This window comes from Notothenia coriiceps, unplaced genomic scaffold (assembly GCF_000735185.1).
Source record: "Notothenia coriiceps isolate Sejong01 unplaced genomic scaffold, NC01 NC01_scaffold00025972, whole genome shotgun sequence".
In the NCBI taxonomy this organism is placed as follows: domain Eukaryota; kingdom Metazoa; phylum Chordata; class Actinopteri; order Perciformes; family Nototheniidae; genus Notothenia; species Notothenia coriiceps.
The window spans coordinates 42600-58406 of record NW_011358673.1 but is presented as its reverse complement, the minus strand read 5'-3'; the positions used below and the strand labels follow the sequence as shown (position 1 = coordinate 58406).

General features: G+C 40.7%; 1 protein-coding gene across 1 annotated transcript in view; it reads left to right on the top strand.

The window, feature by feature from the left end:
* Positions 1–15807, top strand: part of LOC104956404 (guanine nucleotide exchange factor DBS) — a 39561-nt gene that overhangs the window by 18509 nt on the left and 5245 nt on the right. The window contains exons 4-13 of the mRNA XM_010783891.1: positions 2894–2984; positions 7790–7909; positions 8090–8206; positions 8582–8731; positions 8839–8963; positions 9539–9653; positions 9751–9870; positions 10714–10905; positions 10994–11185; positions 11757–11916. Of these exons, the coding sequence (XP_010782193.1) occupies positions 2894–2984; positions 7790–7909; positions 8090–8206; positions 8582–8731; positions 8839–8963; positions 9539–9653; positions 9751–9870; positions 10714–10905; positions 10994–11185; positions 11757–11916 (1382 nt within the window). The remainder of the gene's footprint in view (positions 1–2893; positions 2985–7789; positions 7910–8089; positions 8207–8581; positions 8732–8838; positions 8964–9538; positions 9654–9750; positions 9871–10713; positions 10906–10993; positions 11186–11756; positions 11917–15807) is intronic.

Below are 15807 nucleotides of genomic sequence, written 5' to 3'. Positions count from 1 at the left end.
CACGATGTCTATCTAATTATGAACTTGCTTTATTTTCACTGAACACATTTTTGGTGATAACAAATTCAACAAATTAACATATTTACTAACACATGTTCTACGCCACTACATACTTACATTTAAATGTGTGCTGTGCTGCGTCGGTTCAGCCATTCTCTGCAAGGGTTTTTGAAATTGGTCCGTGCGCAAAGCATTGTGGGGATTTGAAGGACGCGAAGTCCCATGTGCAGCCTCGAAATTACCCCCAAACCAAGGACGTGGCCTCGGTGGAATTCCAAGTATGCTGGAGATTGGAACAGTCCTTCGGCGGCACTCGATGACGTAGCATCCTTGAAATATTGGCTTGGAAGCCAGTATCCTCGAGATTGAGAAACGGCCATAGTTTCATCATAACCTTCTCAGCACCTCCGTCACTTCCGGGTGAAAATTACGGCCCCGCCCACTTTTGGGGGAAACCAACGCTGTCATTTGAATGGCGGTAAATACAAATTCTGAAGTTTTTGCAAATCCGATCAGACAGTTAGGAAACCGTTGACTTTTGGATCTTCAAAAAGCCCGATTACCATGGCCAGTCAGTTAAACAATTACATTAAATCATTTGAAATCGACGATCGGGCTTGTTTTTATCTTGTTTATTAACTGCAAACATTTAGATTTTTAAAGCCAAGTTGTGTTAAGTATTTCATTACTTCCAGAATCCTAATTTATTTAGGATTTGTGCATATACGAAATGTAGTAATAACTAAATCCTCCGACCATGCTCCCATCCCTCCCTTCTCTCTTTATCCCCCCTTCGTTTTGCATATGTTTGCACTCATGAATATAATAATGCCAGATGGTTTTATGTTGAAAATATACAGTGGAGACTTAGATATTATCCCAGATTTGAAACGCATTCTGCACTCATGGCTTATTTATTTAATCTGTCTTTAATTTGACATACCATTGCTCTTGTATTGATCAGTCAGAGTGCAGGAACATGTGAGTTGCTACCTCTGCACATGCATTCATGCAGCACATTTCCCTCATCGCTGCATCGCCACTAACCTTTCTCAAAACTCACAGCTTAACACTTTGTCCGGAGGAATCCAATTATTATTAGGACACTCATGCATGTGCAGCAAAAACACCACCAGACGGTTTCTATGAATATTTTTAATTGAATCGTTTATATGTGAAACGGTGTCTGTTTACAGCACAATATGTTAACTACGCTCAATACACTCATTGTTGTGCCTATAAACTAAACACATGTTAAACAGATAAAAACATGATATTATACGAAAACAACTTTGACTTTGTCTAGGATGGTGATTTTTAACTATTTCATTTTGTATAAGACCAAAGGATTAATCAATGTCTGGAGAAAAACGATTAATAATAATAATTTTTGTTTATTTTTTTGTCTTTAACCTACACTTTATGTAAAAAATATGAGCTTGTATTTTGATAAAAGTGCCTCTGTTAACAAACTAAGTCAATAAATAAAAAGGATAACAAAAGAAGAAAAACTCTTATAGTCCCAACTTAATTAAGAACAATAACAAGCAATAGAAAGTAATCTGACAGACATGATACGCAGCTAGGGTTATTGAAGAGACTCATTTCAGCCTCAGGTGCTCTATGACCACCATAAACCATCCTCTCATCTCAGCAATGTGTAAATGTGTTAAAGGCAGTAAAAGCTCTTGTCCCACTCACCCTCTGTCCTCCTCCTCCTCCTCCTCCTCCTCCTCCTCCTCCTCCTCTGCGTCTGAGATTTAAAGCAGTTTGGTCTCTGAGTGGCTGAGAGTGTCTGTGTGGATGACTGAGCGAGAGCTAAGAAAAAGGTGACGATGGAGGAAAGAAAATCTCAAAGTGCAGAAAAAAGGATAAGAAATGCTGCAATGAAATAACATGCGTTACTGTAAAGTGAAAAAGGAGCCATGGATAAACAGTCTGTATTTTCTAGGTAAAGCGTACAGTGGCCTCACTTCGAGCCTGTCCCCTCCCCCACATATGTTAAGATCTGCTGACTGGCTTCCAGATCCGCTCATCACTCTGCAATAGGCTTGTGCTTGAGCAGCTCCTGGTGTATGATTGGTCGGCTGATAGATGCAGTGCGTGTGTGTGGGGTGGGGGGGGGGGGGATGCTGTGGTGGTTCGAAGCATTTGGCTCCCTCTTAGTCAAACAGCACTGGATCTACCTCTGAGACACATCCTTGGATCTGTGTTTTTATCCTGGCTCCATTATCTCAAGGACTGTACTTCTTTATCTGCTGCCACTCTGTTTGTGCAGCATGATGGACCTGAAAGCAGGTACTTGAGGACTGCTGGATTGTTATATGACAGTGATGCACCTGTGCTGTAGGTGCAGCGTGTCTTTAACAGGGCAGTCTGCCGGTGTGATGCACATGCGGTTGTCATTGATTGTTGGTGCTGTGTAAAGCTCAGCCCTCCTCTCTCCGGGGAACAAAGGGGGGGTGCAGGGGGAGAACTGGGGGCTGATGGCCAAGAAATCTGGAGGTACTTCAGCGCATCTCCTTTTATAGACTGCACCAGCTGTCTAAGAAGATAAAGAGGCAGCAGAACAAAACAAGAAGCTGTGAAGGAGCACTTCAGTTCTCCACTGTCTCACTGTGCACACGGCAAAGGAAAACTACATTTTGTTATCTCTCCTCTTCAAACTCTTGCATTTTTTCTGAGGACTAACTACTTTTCAGTCCTTTAAAGTCTCTGCTGCACAGACTGTCTCTGTGTGGATTCACTTATTCTTTGTACGTGTGAGTTAAAAGTTGATTTCTCTCACCATTCATCGTGCTGTTATATAAAGATCTGCTCACAAGTTAGCTGTGTATAATTAGTCCACTGTTTGGTTTGTGTTGAACATGTTTTCCCTCTCTGTGTGTTTTAGTTTGTCTTCGACGGGAGTGGGTTTCATTCTGGTTATTGATCGCCGGCAAGACCGATGGGCAGCCGTGAAGGGGACCCTGCTTCGAATCGCAGTAAGTCTCTCTTTGTGTGTGTGTACATGTGGAGGAGCACCTACTTCCTGTCTGTCCGAAACACTATAGGTCAAATTTGAGGGTTTAAACTATTTAGCTACCACGGCATGTCGTCCTTTAGAATAATGGAATGGAAACATCAAAATAATAATTTTAGGTTTTTCTGTTTATACTTTACTTTGTTCATGATTGTTTTTAAAGATCTCCAAAAAGTTAGCATTAGATAATGACTTATTTAAAAATGAAAACATAACATTTCACAAAAGTTATATGTATTATTTACGTCAATAAAGATAATATGTTGGGAAGTGTCAGGGTAGTGTTTAACTATACATGTCTTCAAACTAAATAGAAATGCTCCTTCTCTGAGCCAAATATCTCCTCTTGAGTAGCACAAACATTAGTCAAACTTTTCATTTTTTATTCATATCTATACTCTGAAGATTTAATAATAATAATAATAATTAATTAATAATGCCTCATTTGTTCATTTAAACTTATTTTGCCATTCTAAGACATATTATCTTAAAATATGTAATCAGCCAGGTAAGTCTCATGGTGATTTCTAGTTCAAATCCTTAGCCTGTTCACCTGTAGTCTCACTCTCTTTGTGTCTGTGTTGGAAGAGAAACAGCCCTTTTTAATCTAAATGAGAGGAACCATTTCTTTAGAGTGCAGGTCCTTCACCCTCACCCACAGAGAGGGGAGGGGGGGGGTCTGTCCGCCCAGAGGAAGGTGTTTGGAGCGTCTCCATCTCTCTCCCTCTCACAGCTCCAACACTAATATCACCCCCGCCCTGGGGGGTTGATATGAGCCAACCTCGTCCTTGAACTCCATCCCATCACCATCACAGCCTGCCATGTGTTTCCATAGTTACAGTGACAAATAAACAGTCACATGCCAAAAAAAGGGAAACGGAAGGAGAAAATGTTTCTGTTGTTCGTTCATTCACAAGAAAGCCAAAACTAAATTAAGATGGATTTAAGATTTAAAGGACTTATTGTTATATGCAAAATAGTTATTGTGTTATTGATGGCACTAAACATCTTAAGTCCAAGGCTCCTCCAACATGGCAACATACTGTATAAACTAATGACATAAATGTATATTAGTGCAATAGAGTAGATAGGTTATAGGTCAGCCTGGTTATAGACTTCCCTGCTGTGTTTCAGGAGATGTTCTATATGTTGTTCTCTTAATCAGTTGCGTGCCCCTGCAGGAAGAGAAGCTGTTGTATAAACTCTCATTTGCACATCATTTGTTTTCCTATCACCTCTCTCATTGCTACTTAATGCTTCATCACACCTTGTTTTGAGACACATAAGAACTGATACTACTCGTCATTTTATTGTGGCTGGATACAATGCAGCAGTGGAGCACCCCCCCGCTCGTTTCTCATGTCCCAGTGTTCTCCTCTAGGAGCTGAAATGCTTATCTGTTCATCTGTGTTTCATGTTTTGTGTGTAGAGGTGATGAAGCACTGGCAGCGCTCCATAAAACGTGTGGGGGAGAATTACACTCATCGCACTATATTGCTTTTTGGGACTCGGGGCAGTCGACATGAGTTTTTAACAGCTTTAATACCTTCACTTATATCAACATTAACCTTTATTTCCTGTCAGTGCAGTACATCAATGTTTATTGTTGTTGATCTACAGGAAACAGGGGAGCGTTTGTTTTGGACAGATCTATCATTAACACTGAAGGCAGCACAGCAATAAGTCAACACAGAGAGAGGGATATACGAGAAAATGAAATGTCTGAGAGAGAGAGAATTAGAGATGAATATCAGCTCCCATGTCTCCTGAGACCACATGGGAGACCACATCGCTCATTTCAAATTAAATCAAGCTTTATTAATCCCACAAGGGGGAGTTTGACTGGCTGACAAGCTGCTAATAGGCAGCGTTCACTGATCTCTGCAATAATGTCCTGTTGAGGTGATTCAACCGTGCTGCTAAATGGATGATGACGAAAACGGGCACTTCTTTATCTGTAGCAGCGTATATTTGTCGTCTATGTTTATAGTCGAGCTTCAAAGAATTGACGACCAGAAAAACAATTGCCAGTCATTTGTTCATGCTAAAATGTCACACACATGTTATTTTTAAACCAAAAATGTTCTGCTTTTCGTGGTATAATTTCATACTAAACTGTATTTTTGGGTAATAAACTGACAGACGTATACATTTAAATACATAACCTTGGAAAGGAGGAACTGAGGCAGACATTTACTTCTGTTTTCTGACTATTTATAGACCAAACGTAAGAGTTAGTTGCAGCCCCATAGATTCAAGGCTTTATTGTCTAGCGGAGACTAGTTCATATTGTATTCAGCTCACACTCTGATGTGTTCACTCTGCCAGGTTATTCAGTATGTGTTGTTTACATGTTGTGCTTGCTCTGTGTGAGAGAGACAGGATAAGCGAGTATATTTGATGTTTACGCTGTCAATGGATTCCCCTTTGTCTTCCTGTGTGTCTGTATATGAGCACACTTGTGTATACATCTGCTAGTGTGAATATGGGTCAGTGTGGTTCAAGGAAAAGCTGTCTGCTGCTGTGCATGGCTGAGTTTGATCCGATGACAGACAGGAAGTGTGTCTGCAGACCGAGTCTAATTAAGTCTGCTGAGTTACTGTCAATCCTAAAGCAAACCACTCTCCCCTGTCATTTATCGTGTGTGTGTGTGTGTGTGTGTGTGTGTGTGTGTGTGTGTGTGTGTGTGTGTGTGTGTGTGTGTGTGTGTGTGTGTGTGTGTGTGTGTGTGTGTGTCAGTCTGAGAGTAGACGTGTAAAGGACAAGTAGACCATGACTGTCAGCAAACACACATCCAGGCAGCACGGTTGGATAGTTATGAGCTGCAACATGCATTCAAAGGTCAAGACTGGAGAATTAATATAGTGTTTCTGTTGTTGAAAAACGCCATAACAAGATTAAAAGAAAATGTTTATTTTGTGCATCTCTCAATACCTTCGGCTTATTTTACCCAGTGTGTTGCCTAAAACCATTCATACTTAACCAAATAACTAAATATGTAACTATCTATAGTAGTTTTTTATACAAATAGGGTATTAAACCGGGACTTTCTTTCCGCCACAAATACTCTGGTGGTTTCTGAGGATTCACAGAATGGTACTTGATGTTTGTTAGATGGACTCAAAAATAAACTAGTGAACATGTCCAATGTGATTAAGGCTCAAATGACCCAGTTAAAAAATGTTGCTCATGAATACGTTTTGGAATTAATTAATTAATTGGACAGTCCTATATGCCACTGAGGAATAACATTTTTAATGGTTTTGGCTATGGCTGCACAGTTTTACATTTGGATCTTTTAGTGGGATTTGTTGACTATAAGTCAAATATAAATCCTTGTCAGGCTTATTAGGAAGGTAGCCAGTTTCCGAGCTGCACAGCATTTTTAACCCCCTTAACCTTCAATATATTATAGCTCTTTGTTTTATGGTATAACCTGCTACCAGCATGTTATAAAAACAGTCGTATCCGCACAATCATTTCCATTCCTCCAGATGGTTGAATTACTTTGTTTCCCAGTGCTCCTCCTGGTTTTGGCAGGTCAACCAGGACAAACACAGCATTGATTTATTAATTCCATTAGCAGTGCCTATCCCTTGTGGTTTTTATAAATGATGTATTCATTGTCATTTTTGCTTAGGCCAGCATTCCCCAACTCACTCGGGAAGGGCAGCCAATCAGGCGAAGCAGCCGTTTAGGTCATTAGCTAATTAAAGTAGCATTAACAATCGCATAGCCTCAGGCGGGGAGATCAGTGTCCAGACTCAACCATCATCCGACTGCTTCCACAGCAGTACTTATGTCGGCAGTCGGTGTCAATAATGACATTTTAATTAGCTTTTTATTGAGTCCTATGGCTGAGCAGAATGGGTGGTAGCTACATAATGTGATGAATATGAAAAAGATGTCCCGACAGCATCTAATAAACCTTTTTTCTGCTTAGGTAGGATATCTTTGCTTTATGCTGAATAAAAGAAATCTCTACTTGTTCCAAATTCAAGGGCATATATTTGGAAAAACTACTCAACCACAAACAGTGAAATTAAAAAACTCAATCAATTTTTTTGTAGGCAGCTTAAGTCAGAAAACTTGGGTCAAGCAATTCAGATTTGGCTCCCTTTTTGTCAAATGCATAATTGGAAAATAATGTTCTCTATCTCAGTATTTTCACCCACGGCTTGAGAACTACCTTTGTGAAAGTGCTCCATGTTTTACTTGCAAGTCACTCTTAAATCAACAAAACAATGGGCCTTTTTCAGGGGGCTTAAAGAAACAGCCACTAAAAAGGACCACTTTAGACAAAGAGGAGAATGCATGTAACATTAAAGCATGTAAACATGTCCCGGCACAAACCCAAAATAGAAGTACAAACTTAAAAACGTGTTTGCCGTATCTCATCGATAACAGAAAACCCTGAATACATGAGGCTGAACACATGTAGGAGTTGGTGTCTGCCTCATTATTCATGCCGAAGCGTCTCAGGGACATGAAGATTAATGTCCCTGCCACAGGAGGGTGTCCGACATCCCCCACGTCTTTCCCCTTCTCTTGTTCTCAACACACTCCACACACGTGCTTTAATGTGTGCGAGTGAGGGTTTTCACAGGGGATACAAAGGCAGGGAGTAATATAAAGGAAGTGCAGGCTGTCAGCAGAAAGAACAGAGACTCTCCTGGTGAAAAGTGATGTATATTGGACTCAGGGTTCAGGATGCTCTCTGCTGTGTAAATGAAAGTCTGAGTCTTTGTCCTCTCTCTCTCGTCGCAGGGCTCCTTCCCAGGGAACCTCCAGCTGGTTCTGGTTCTGAGGCCCACCGCCCTCCTGCAGCGAACACTCTCAGACATCCTCTTCAAGTTCAACAAGGATGAGTTCAAGATGAAGGTGCCGGTGCGTACACTCACTCTCACCTCCAGTGTAATATAGAAAGGAGACTCGTAAGAAGTGAATAGTGTACATTGCCGGTCATATGATTATTATAAAGTGGAGCTTAACCAAGTCCTTTTTTAATTCACATTAAAAACTCATTAGGATTGACCAATTGATATATGTAATAATTTTCTGGTTCAGGTGATCATGCTGAGCTCCATCACTGATCTGCACGCCTACATCGACCGCTCTCAGTTGACCCTGGAGCTCGGAGGAACGCAGCACTACTGCCATGAGAAGTGGATATCTCACCGCACTGTATGTACACTGGTCAACATCACTGTGTAGCACAATACAATGAGAGGGATAAATGATAGAAACATGGTAAAGTTAATAACAAAATGGTTTAATTTGAGATGTTCTAGCTACATTAGGCTGACTGTGTTTTTTGCATTTATGTCAACAGTCTTTTCTTTATTATTATATAGACAAAGGTTACATCCTCAAAACATGGTTATGTAACCCTCTATTTAAAATGTGAAAATAAATCAAGAAGAAGTGCAACGGCATTCAAACTAAAAGCATTATTTATCATCCTCATCTGAATCTAAAAACTGAACTCACTGTACAAATGACATTTTCTTGATTCCCATAAAGATGCTGATAATGCTGTTTGTGTCTTGCTTGCATCAGGCTATAGAAGGCTTTGCGTTGATGGTAAAGAGAACAGCTCAGATCCTGCAGTCGTTTGGGACCGAGCTGGCTGAAACTGAACTCCCCAATGAAATCCAGGCCACAACCGTCCTGCTGAGCACACACACCAACAAGAAAGACAAAATGAAGGTAACACTGTTAATACACACATACATTATTCACAATATATTCGGCATGTATGAGAGTTATGTATTTGGAGAACATCTCCGAATCTGTCTGTGTGTGTGTGTCTGCAGGGGGATCTGCTGGTGGCTCTGGGTCAGGGTCGCAGGCTGCTGGAGAGCATCAATGAGCCGGTGGCGCGAGACCCCGACCACAACATGAACCAGGACGAACTGGAGAACCTGGCTACAGTGCAACGGTGAGAACCACAAGATATACATGGCGCTGCAGGATGACTACTAAACAACTATGCTACTATACATTGCAAAAACCACCTTATGTTGCAATATATTTCTCTGAGCTGAGCCTGGCATAAAAACCTCTCACTTTGTCTCCTGGCCTCAGTGTTTAACAGTGTCTTTCGTCATATTTACTGTTCTAGTACAGCACAAATGTTCCTAAATTGCTTTCGCACTGAATCACCCATGCAACAAAGAGTACACCCAGAAGACTTTTTTGTTGGTTTGTTGTTTTGAAAGCATGTGATTTGCTTACTGCTGTCTCAGCTCTGCCATCCTTAGATCTATAAAAGTAGTTGGAAAGGCAGTTTGCTTTGAGGTTCAGTATTTTAAGCAACACTGAAGGCAACGACTGACATGTCAACGTGCATAAGCTTTACATAACATTCCTAAAAACTGAAAATATATCCAAATACCTCACTCACTATTCCCATTGCATTTCTCCTCTATTAATTTCTCTCTTTACTTTTTGTGTTACATTTAACTCCATTTTTTTTATTAACACTCAATCTTTTGCTGTCTCCTTCTCTCTCAGACTGTTTTCTCAGCTGGACGAGACAGAAAGGGCTTTCGATGAGTTCTGGGTGAGGCATCAAACCAAACTGGAGCAGTGTCTCCAACTGCGCCACTTTGAGCACAACTACAGAGAGGTGAGCCGGTTAGCTCAGGTTAAATCGTCCGTGAAAGACCTGAACAGAGTCCACATGATCCTGTTTACACCTGACTGTGGTTCTGCTGCTGCTTCAGGTCAGGGCTCTGCTGGATCAGGTGTCTGAGAAACTCTCAACCTTCTCTGAGGTGGGGATCAGCCCGGCCCACGCTGAACACATCTTCTGTGAACTCACCACTTATGAGGAGAGAGTCTGTGTAAGTGACACCCCTCACAATCAAAGCTTTGTCTGACCATGCCATGAATAGATGAGTGATATATTCTATAAGGTGGGTTTGTTGTTGTTGAGCCAGTCAGTGTTACAAAATAGTTTGTTAATCTCGTAATCGTAAAATCCTTACAAAAATTAAAGTATACAGCTGCGTTATTGAAAAAGGTCTTACTGAGCGTCATTTCACGAACACAAAGGAAGCATTTAAGTTAAATTCAAAGTCAACTTTATTTTCAAATCTGCAATATGTACAGAATATTTAGAGGGTTGAAAAGCTGTTTTCACAGTGTAGACATACATAAATTAAAAACTAAGAGGGTTTTAAAATACAGGATAGAAACACATCTAACAAATATAAGATGCGATTATGTACTCCTACATGGTATCTTCCAAATCTGTTAAATCCTCTACATTTACTTTGAAAACATTTTAAAATCTCTTCTATCTAATATGGACCCAGATCCACTTCAAAATGCACATTTCAGTCACTTTCATTGGCTGAATATGGCCATGATTTTGTCGTGGTAATTAAATACTGCCCAAGAATATTATTATTATGGCTTTGCTATCAAATCATGTTGTTCTACCCTGTCATCCAGGGGAAAGGGCCGTCATTTTTTTTGTTCAGTTTGACTTGATGCATGTTTGGTTGACATTAAAAATCGATTCAACATTTTTGGCAGTATATGTTATATGATATGGCTATAAAAAAAAAAGCATCACAACCAGTGCTGAGCAACTGTATGTCTAAAAATAGACTCATCCAGATATGAAGGATTTAGGGAAAATGAATAATAAAGTATGTTTATGACTCCACTCTGGTCCACAGGACGGGTTGAACAGAGCCTCGTCGTTGGCCGGTGAGGGAGATGAGCTGATCCAGAACTCACACTACGCCGAGGACTCCATTCAGCCCAAATGCAGCGAGCTCAGAGCGATCAGTGAGAATGTGAGCAGCAGCCTGAGGGACAGGAAGGAGCACCTCGTGAAAGCCATGGAGCTGCACCGCAGTTTGGAGAGAGTAAGAAAAACACACATGGTTTAGTTTCTTTGTTTGTTGTTGTTGTTGTTGCTTTGACTGACTATTTTTCTTCTGCTGTCCTCCTCAGGCGTCTAAATGGGTCGATGATGGTATTTACATGCTGGCGTCTCAGCCTGTGGACAAGTGTCAATCACACGAGGGGGCGGAGTTAGCCCTGAAGGAGCTGGAGCGTTACCTTGACGATGCAGGCAAGAACCAACTGACGGAACTCGGTAACATCTGGACCGAGTTCGAGGCGGTGCTGAACCCGCAGTTTAAAGTAAGACGACCGAAAAAAACATCTTTAATCAACATCCCTCTGTCACTGTCAAATGGATTGTGAATATTTGGGTCAACTTTTGAAAATAGATTAAAAATGTCCAGATTATTATTGTTGTTATTGTTCTAGTTATAATTATAAACCGGTATATAAATCAGTGTGGAATGATTTTTGCCAGAGTTTATCAAAATGTCTATTTATCATTCAAAAAGCTGTTTTATTATTTACTACACGGACAAGGATGTTATTTTTTGTAAAGTAATTTTCCCTTTTTGTTTTTAATTATCTGATTAGATGACATATTGAGAAAGTTTAAACAATGGTATTATTTGTCCTGGAAAACAAAATGTAACCAAGATGATTTATTAAATACAATAAAACTATCTTGAATCCAAGCCTATTGCATACAGTGTCACTGATATCAATTGTTGTATAGTATGTCTCAAAAATAATAAGAAAAAGTAGACCCAAAACATTAATGTTCATTCAAAAAATGTTCTATTAGAACAAAAACTTCAATGTGTAGCACATGTCCTCATTGACTCTCCTCTCATAACTTTCTGTGCATCAGGACCAAGTGGAGAAGATTTTCCAGAAGCAGACGTCCATGCAGGAGATGTTTGACAAGAGGAGGGTCAGCCTGAAGAAGCTCGCAGCCAAACAGACCCGGCCGGTGCAGCCGGTGGCCCCCAGACCCGAAGCCTTCATCAAATCCCCTCTCAGCTCCCCCGGTCAGTCTCCAACATGCTGACAGTCATCAAGATATGTCATGGCTTAATTAAGGCTATACTAGTCATATTTAGATATTTTAATATTCATTTAAAAAGTATTTAAATACTAACTGTAATATAATACATTTTATTTACACGTTTTTAATATCTTGTTTATTTTTTTTTCATAACAATTTTGGCAAAACCTCAAGGTGTGATTTCAACATTATTTATGTAAAGAAGTCATAGACAGGACATAAGCAGTAAATAACCAAAAACAACTCTATGTTCTCTGGTACAAATGCTTATTTTGATCATATTGTACTTTCAGGTAACATCCCATAGCACAAAAAAAATATGCAATCATTTCTTTATTTGACTATACCTTTGACTTGTTCTAAATCTAGTGTGAATACAATTAAAATACTTGAGATTTAACCAAAATGTCTACCATACAGTATGTGTCAATTAAAAATGTAAAAAAGCCTATATATATATATATATATACTACCAATCATGTTATGCCTTAAAGGGGACCTATCATGCTTTTGTACTTCTTTTATACATGAATATGTGTCCCCGGTGTGTCAGGGAACTCACCAAGTGTCAGAAAACACAACCCTCTCTCTTTTCCTCCGTACCCAAATCTCTAAAAACGGGGCTGCAACGGAGCTGATTATTATTTTAAGAGTTCTCGTTCGACACAGTGTCTCACGTCAAAAGTTTCGTGTAGGTGTTTTTTGTCCAGACAACCTTCCCCCTTTACACCGTCCTTTTGCGACGTGTTGGTTTCTCTACGTGCGTCGGAATTTGTTCGTAACACTTCTTCTCAGCGGAAGGTCTTAAACCCCCTCGAAGTTTCTGTCCACCTGACTTACGACCTCAGCGTTCCATAGTTGTTGCAGTGACAAGTGTCTGCACAGGCCCTTTACCCGATTTATCGGCATAAGGGTACCAGGGTTCGGTGAAGACTTGAGTTCTGGTGCCTTTCCTCCGGCAGACTGAACCCGATATCTTTTATCTTCCGTGACCTAGTCAACGTGTCACCAAGGTTTTTCAGGAGAAAAGTCTGTTATCGCCTCTCAAAACATAAGAGTAAACCCTTCAGTTCCGCGGTCATCAGCCCTCTCCCTCCGCTTCCATCAATTATAAATAGGATACAACGAACATTTAAGAGTACACAACATATAAGGTGTCAGTCGCTAACCCAACCACCGCGGATACAGTCAGACGAGCACACACCAGATGAACACAAAAATAAGATATACAAGTCTCATTTACGTCGACACATGGTCTCTAAATCTCTGATTGTCGAAGGCAGACGACTTTTCGAGATACCCTCTACTCCTTAAGTAAAAAGGTCCTAGACCGTGGCGGGGTGTCACGGTTTTGGTGGGTCAGTGACCCACATGACTGGTACCGTAATGACAGACTAACATTCCGGACGTTTAAGGGGACTGGACTTGGGGTATCTCTTATCCATCCCATAACACTTCTTCTTCAGACTTTCTGTGGTCTGAAGTTGTTACGATTACTCATTTCCGGCGATAACTTCGTAGGACCCGTAGGATTGTGGGTCGTTACGTCTGCCGGACTAACGGAGGTACGGTGCGGCAGTAACTACGTCATTAGGCAGACGTTTTCCTAGGGTTGGTACCATGACGCTCACGTAATTACCCTGTAAAAGTTTACAAACTAACACAAAACGACACATATTTAGGAAAAAAAAAATGAACCAGTCTCCTTGATAGATTAAAAAAACTCTATCCTAAAAACTCAAAAAGAATTACATACGGTATTAGTCGTTATAATTTTATTTATTTTCCGTAACGTTATAAAGTCAACTAAACATTACTTAGGCTCTTACCATACTGTAAAAACAAAAAATTAACGTAATGTCTTTTGATTTCTTGAAATAGTGTTATAAGATCAATTAAAAGGACTCTGTCAGGACATATGAGATATATGGACATTAAAAGCCTGATATTTGCGGAAAAAAGGATAAAAAGCTGCGTCACGCCAAATATGTTGCCACGCCGTTTAGATGAGACCTAAAAATGTGATTGGCCGGTTGTGGAATTGAGTAGTACCGAAGATACAGCCTAGGCGGCCTGGGGGTGGAAATTCGCGCCCCAAGGTCGTCCTTTTCGACCTCCGGCGCTTTTTTCTCACTCATGTCCATCGCGACGTTTCATTTTCACCTTTGCTCTCACCCATACGGCGACGAACACCGAATATAACGTTTCTTTTTCCCACGCCGAATATCAGGCTTTTAATGCCATATATATAATTATTTTTTAATAACCACAATATCACGAAACAAAAAAAATTGTGGAACTTAAAGTACCCCCTGGCGCCCCGAGGCAACCGACCCCGCGTCGCGGGGAGAGTTCTTTACCATCCCCTTTGTGACATACTAGCATAAGACGTTTACATATAATATAATGGATAAAATTAAACTAAATGAACGTCGATAATAGACAAAAATAACACAACGTGACGACCTCCTCGGACAACTGGATGCCTACAGTTAGACAGTATTGATGTAGACATCGAACACATGTAGGAACTTAGTAATTACTGTCGCGTCTACCGCGAGGACAGTGGAGACCACCTTCACCATCTAAAGACCGGCACACGGTTTGTCTTGTAGGAAGAACAAAGACGTTTCCTCGCCCCTACTCCCCTCGGTACCGCACGTAATAGGGTAGAGACTCCGTATAGGACTTTGTGTGTTTAGTCTCGAGATATGGGTCGTTTTTTGTCTTCTTCTTTGTAAAAACCTCTCTTATTATTAATTATTATTATACAAAATAAAGCATATCGTGGACAATTGGAAAGTGTCTTTAAGTGTTTCACGAGGGGTTCTTTCTTGTGTTTCAAGTTTAAATTCTGGTGTCTTTGTACTTATGTTATTGTTGTATTTGTTATTTGTCATAGTATATTTACTTGTGTGACATTCCTGTGTCTCGTCGAGGAGGTGCATCCGAGAAGATGCAAAGGTCGTCGAGCAGTATTGCACGGACGTCTGTACTCCTTCCCTTATCCATCTTTCCTTTCTCTTTCCCTAGTTTGCTTCCTAAACTGAGTATTTCCTTACCGACGTCGCCAGAACATCTATTTACTCTATTGGGCGGTGTGTCAGGTAGACGACACAATAAGCTAATGTCTTACTGTTCGCGCCGAGGGGAGTGGAGGACTCGTGGGCGGTCCAACAGGACGAGGGAGGCTGTCTCTCCGTACAGACTTACAATGGCAGAGGCAAGACGTCACGCAGCAAAAGGACCCTCTTTTTTTGTAGCCCAATGGCACCATTCTCTGTCTGGTTATGTTGCAATCTCTGTCTGTCGCACATCTGCCCTGTTATGGTGTGGAGTGAAAGAGTGTCTACAAGAGTCTCAGATACAAGACTTGTGAAAAAGAGGACGACTCGAGACACACGACTCCTTCCTCCTGGTCCTTTCAAGTACAAACCTTTGTTTAATACAACTTGGGACCATGTCTCCTTCATATAAATAATGTTGTTCAACCCAACAGTAAGTTGTATTATAAATTTCACCTGGATAGTACGTTTATATAACTGTTTATAAACTTGTTTATATAACATTCCGTTATGGATATATGTTTGTACAGACACTGCAAAAAAAAAGTTGTTATGGTTTGTGTAGTACGTAAAATCGGTACGGAGAGTAAAACGAGATAAACCGAGATAAGGTCGGGACAAAGACGTTCCCGACTAAGAAACCTCTTCAGAAAGAAGCGACGAAAACACCGTCTGATGTCGCGGTGAATGTCCGGACCGTATATATTGAATGTCGCAGAGCTCACGAAAGCTCGCCGGTTGGGGGGTAAGAGGGCGACTATCCACCCTCTCAACGGGTATATCCGCCTCGTGGGGAAAAAGACTGCAGT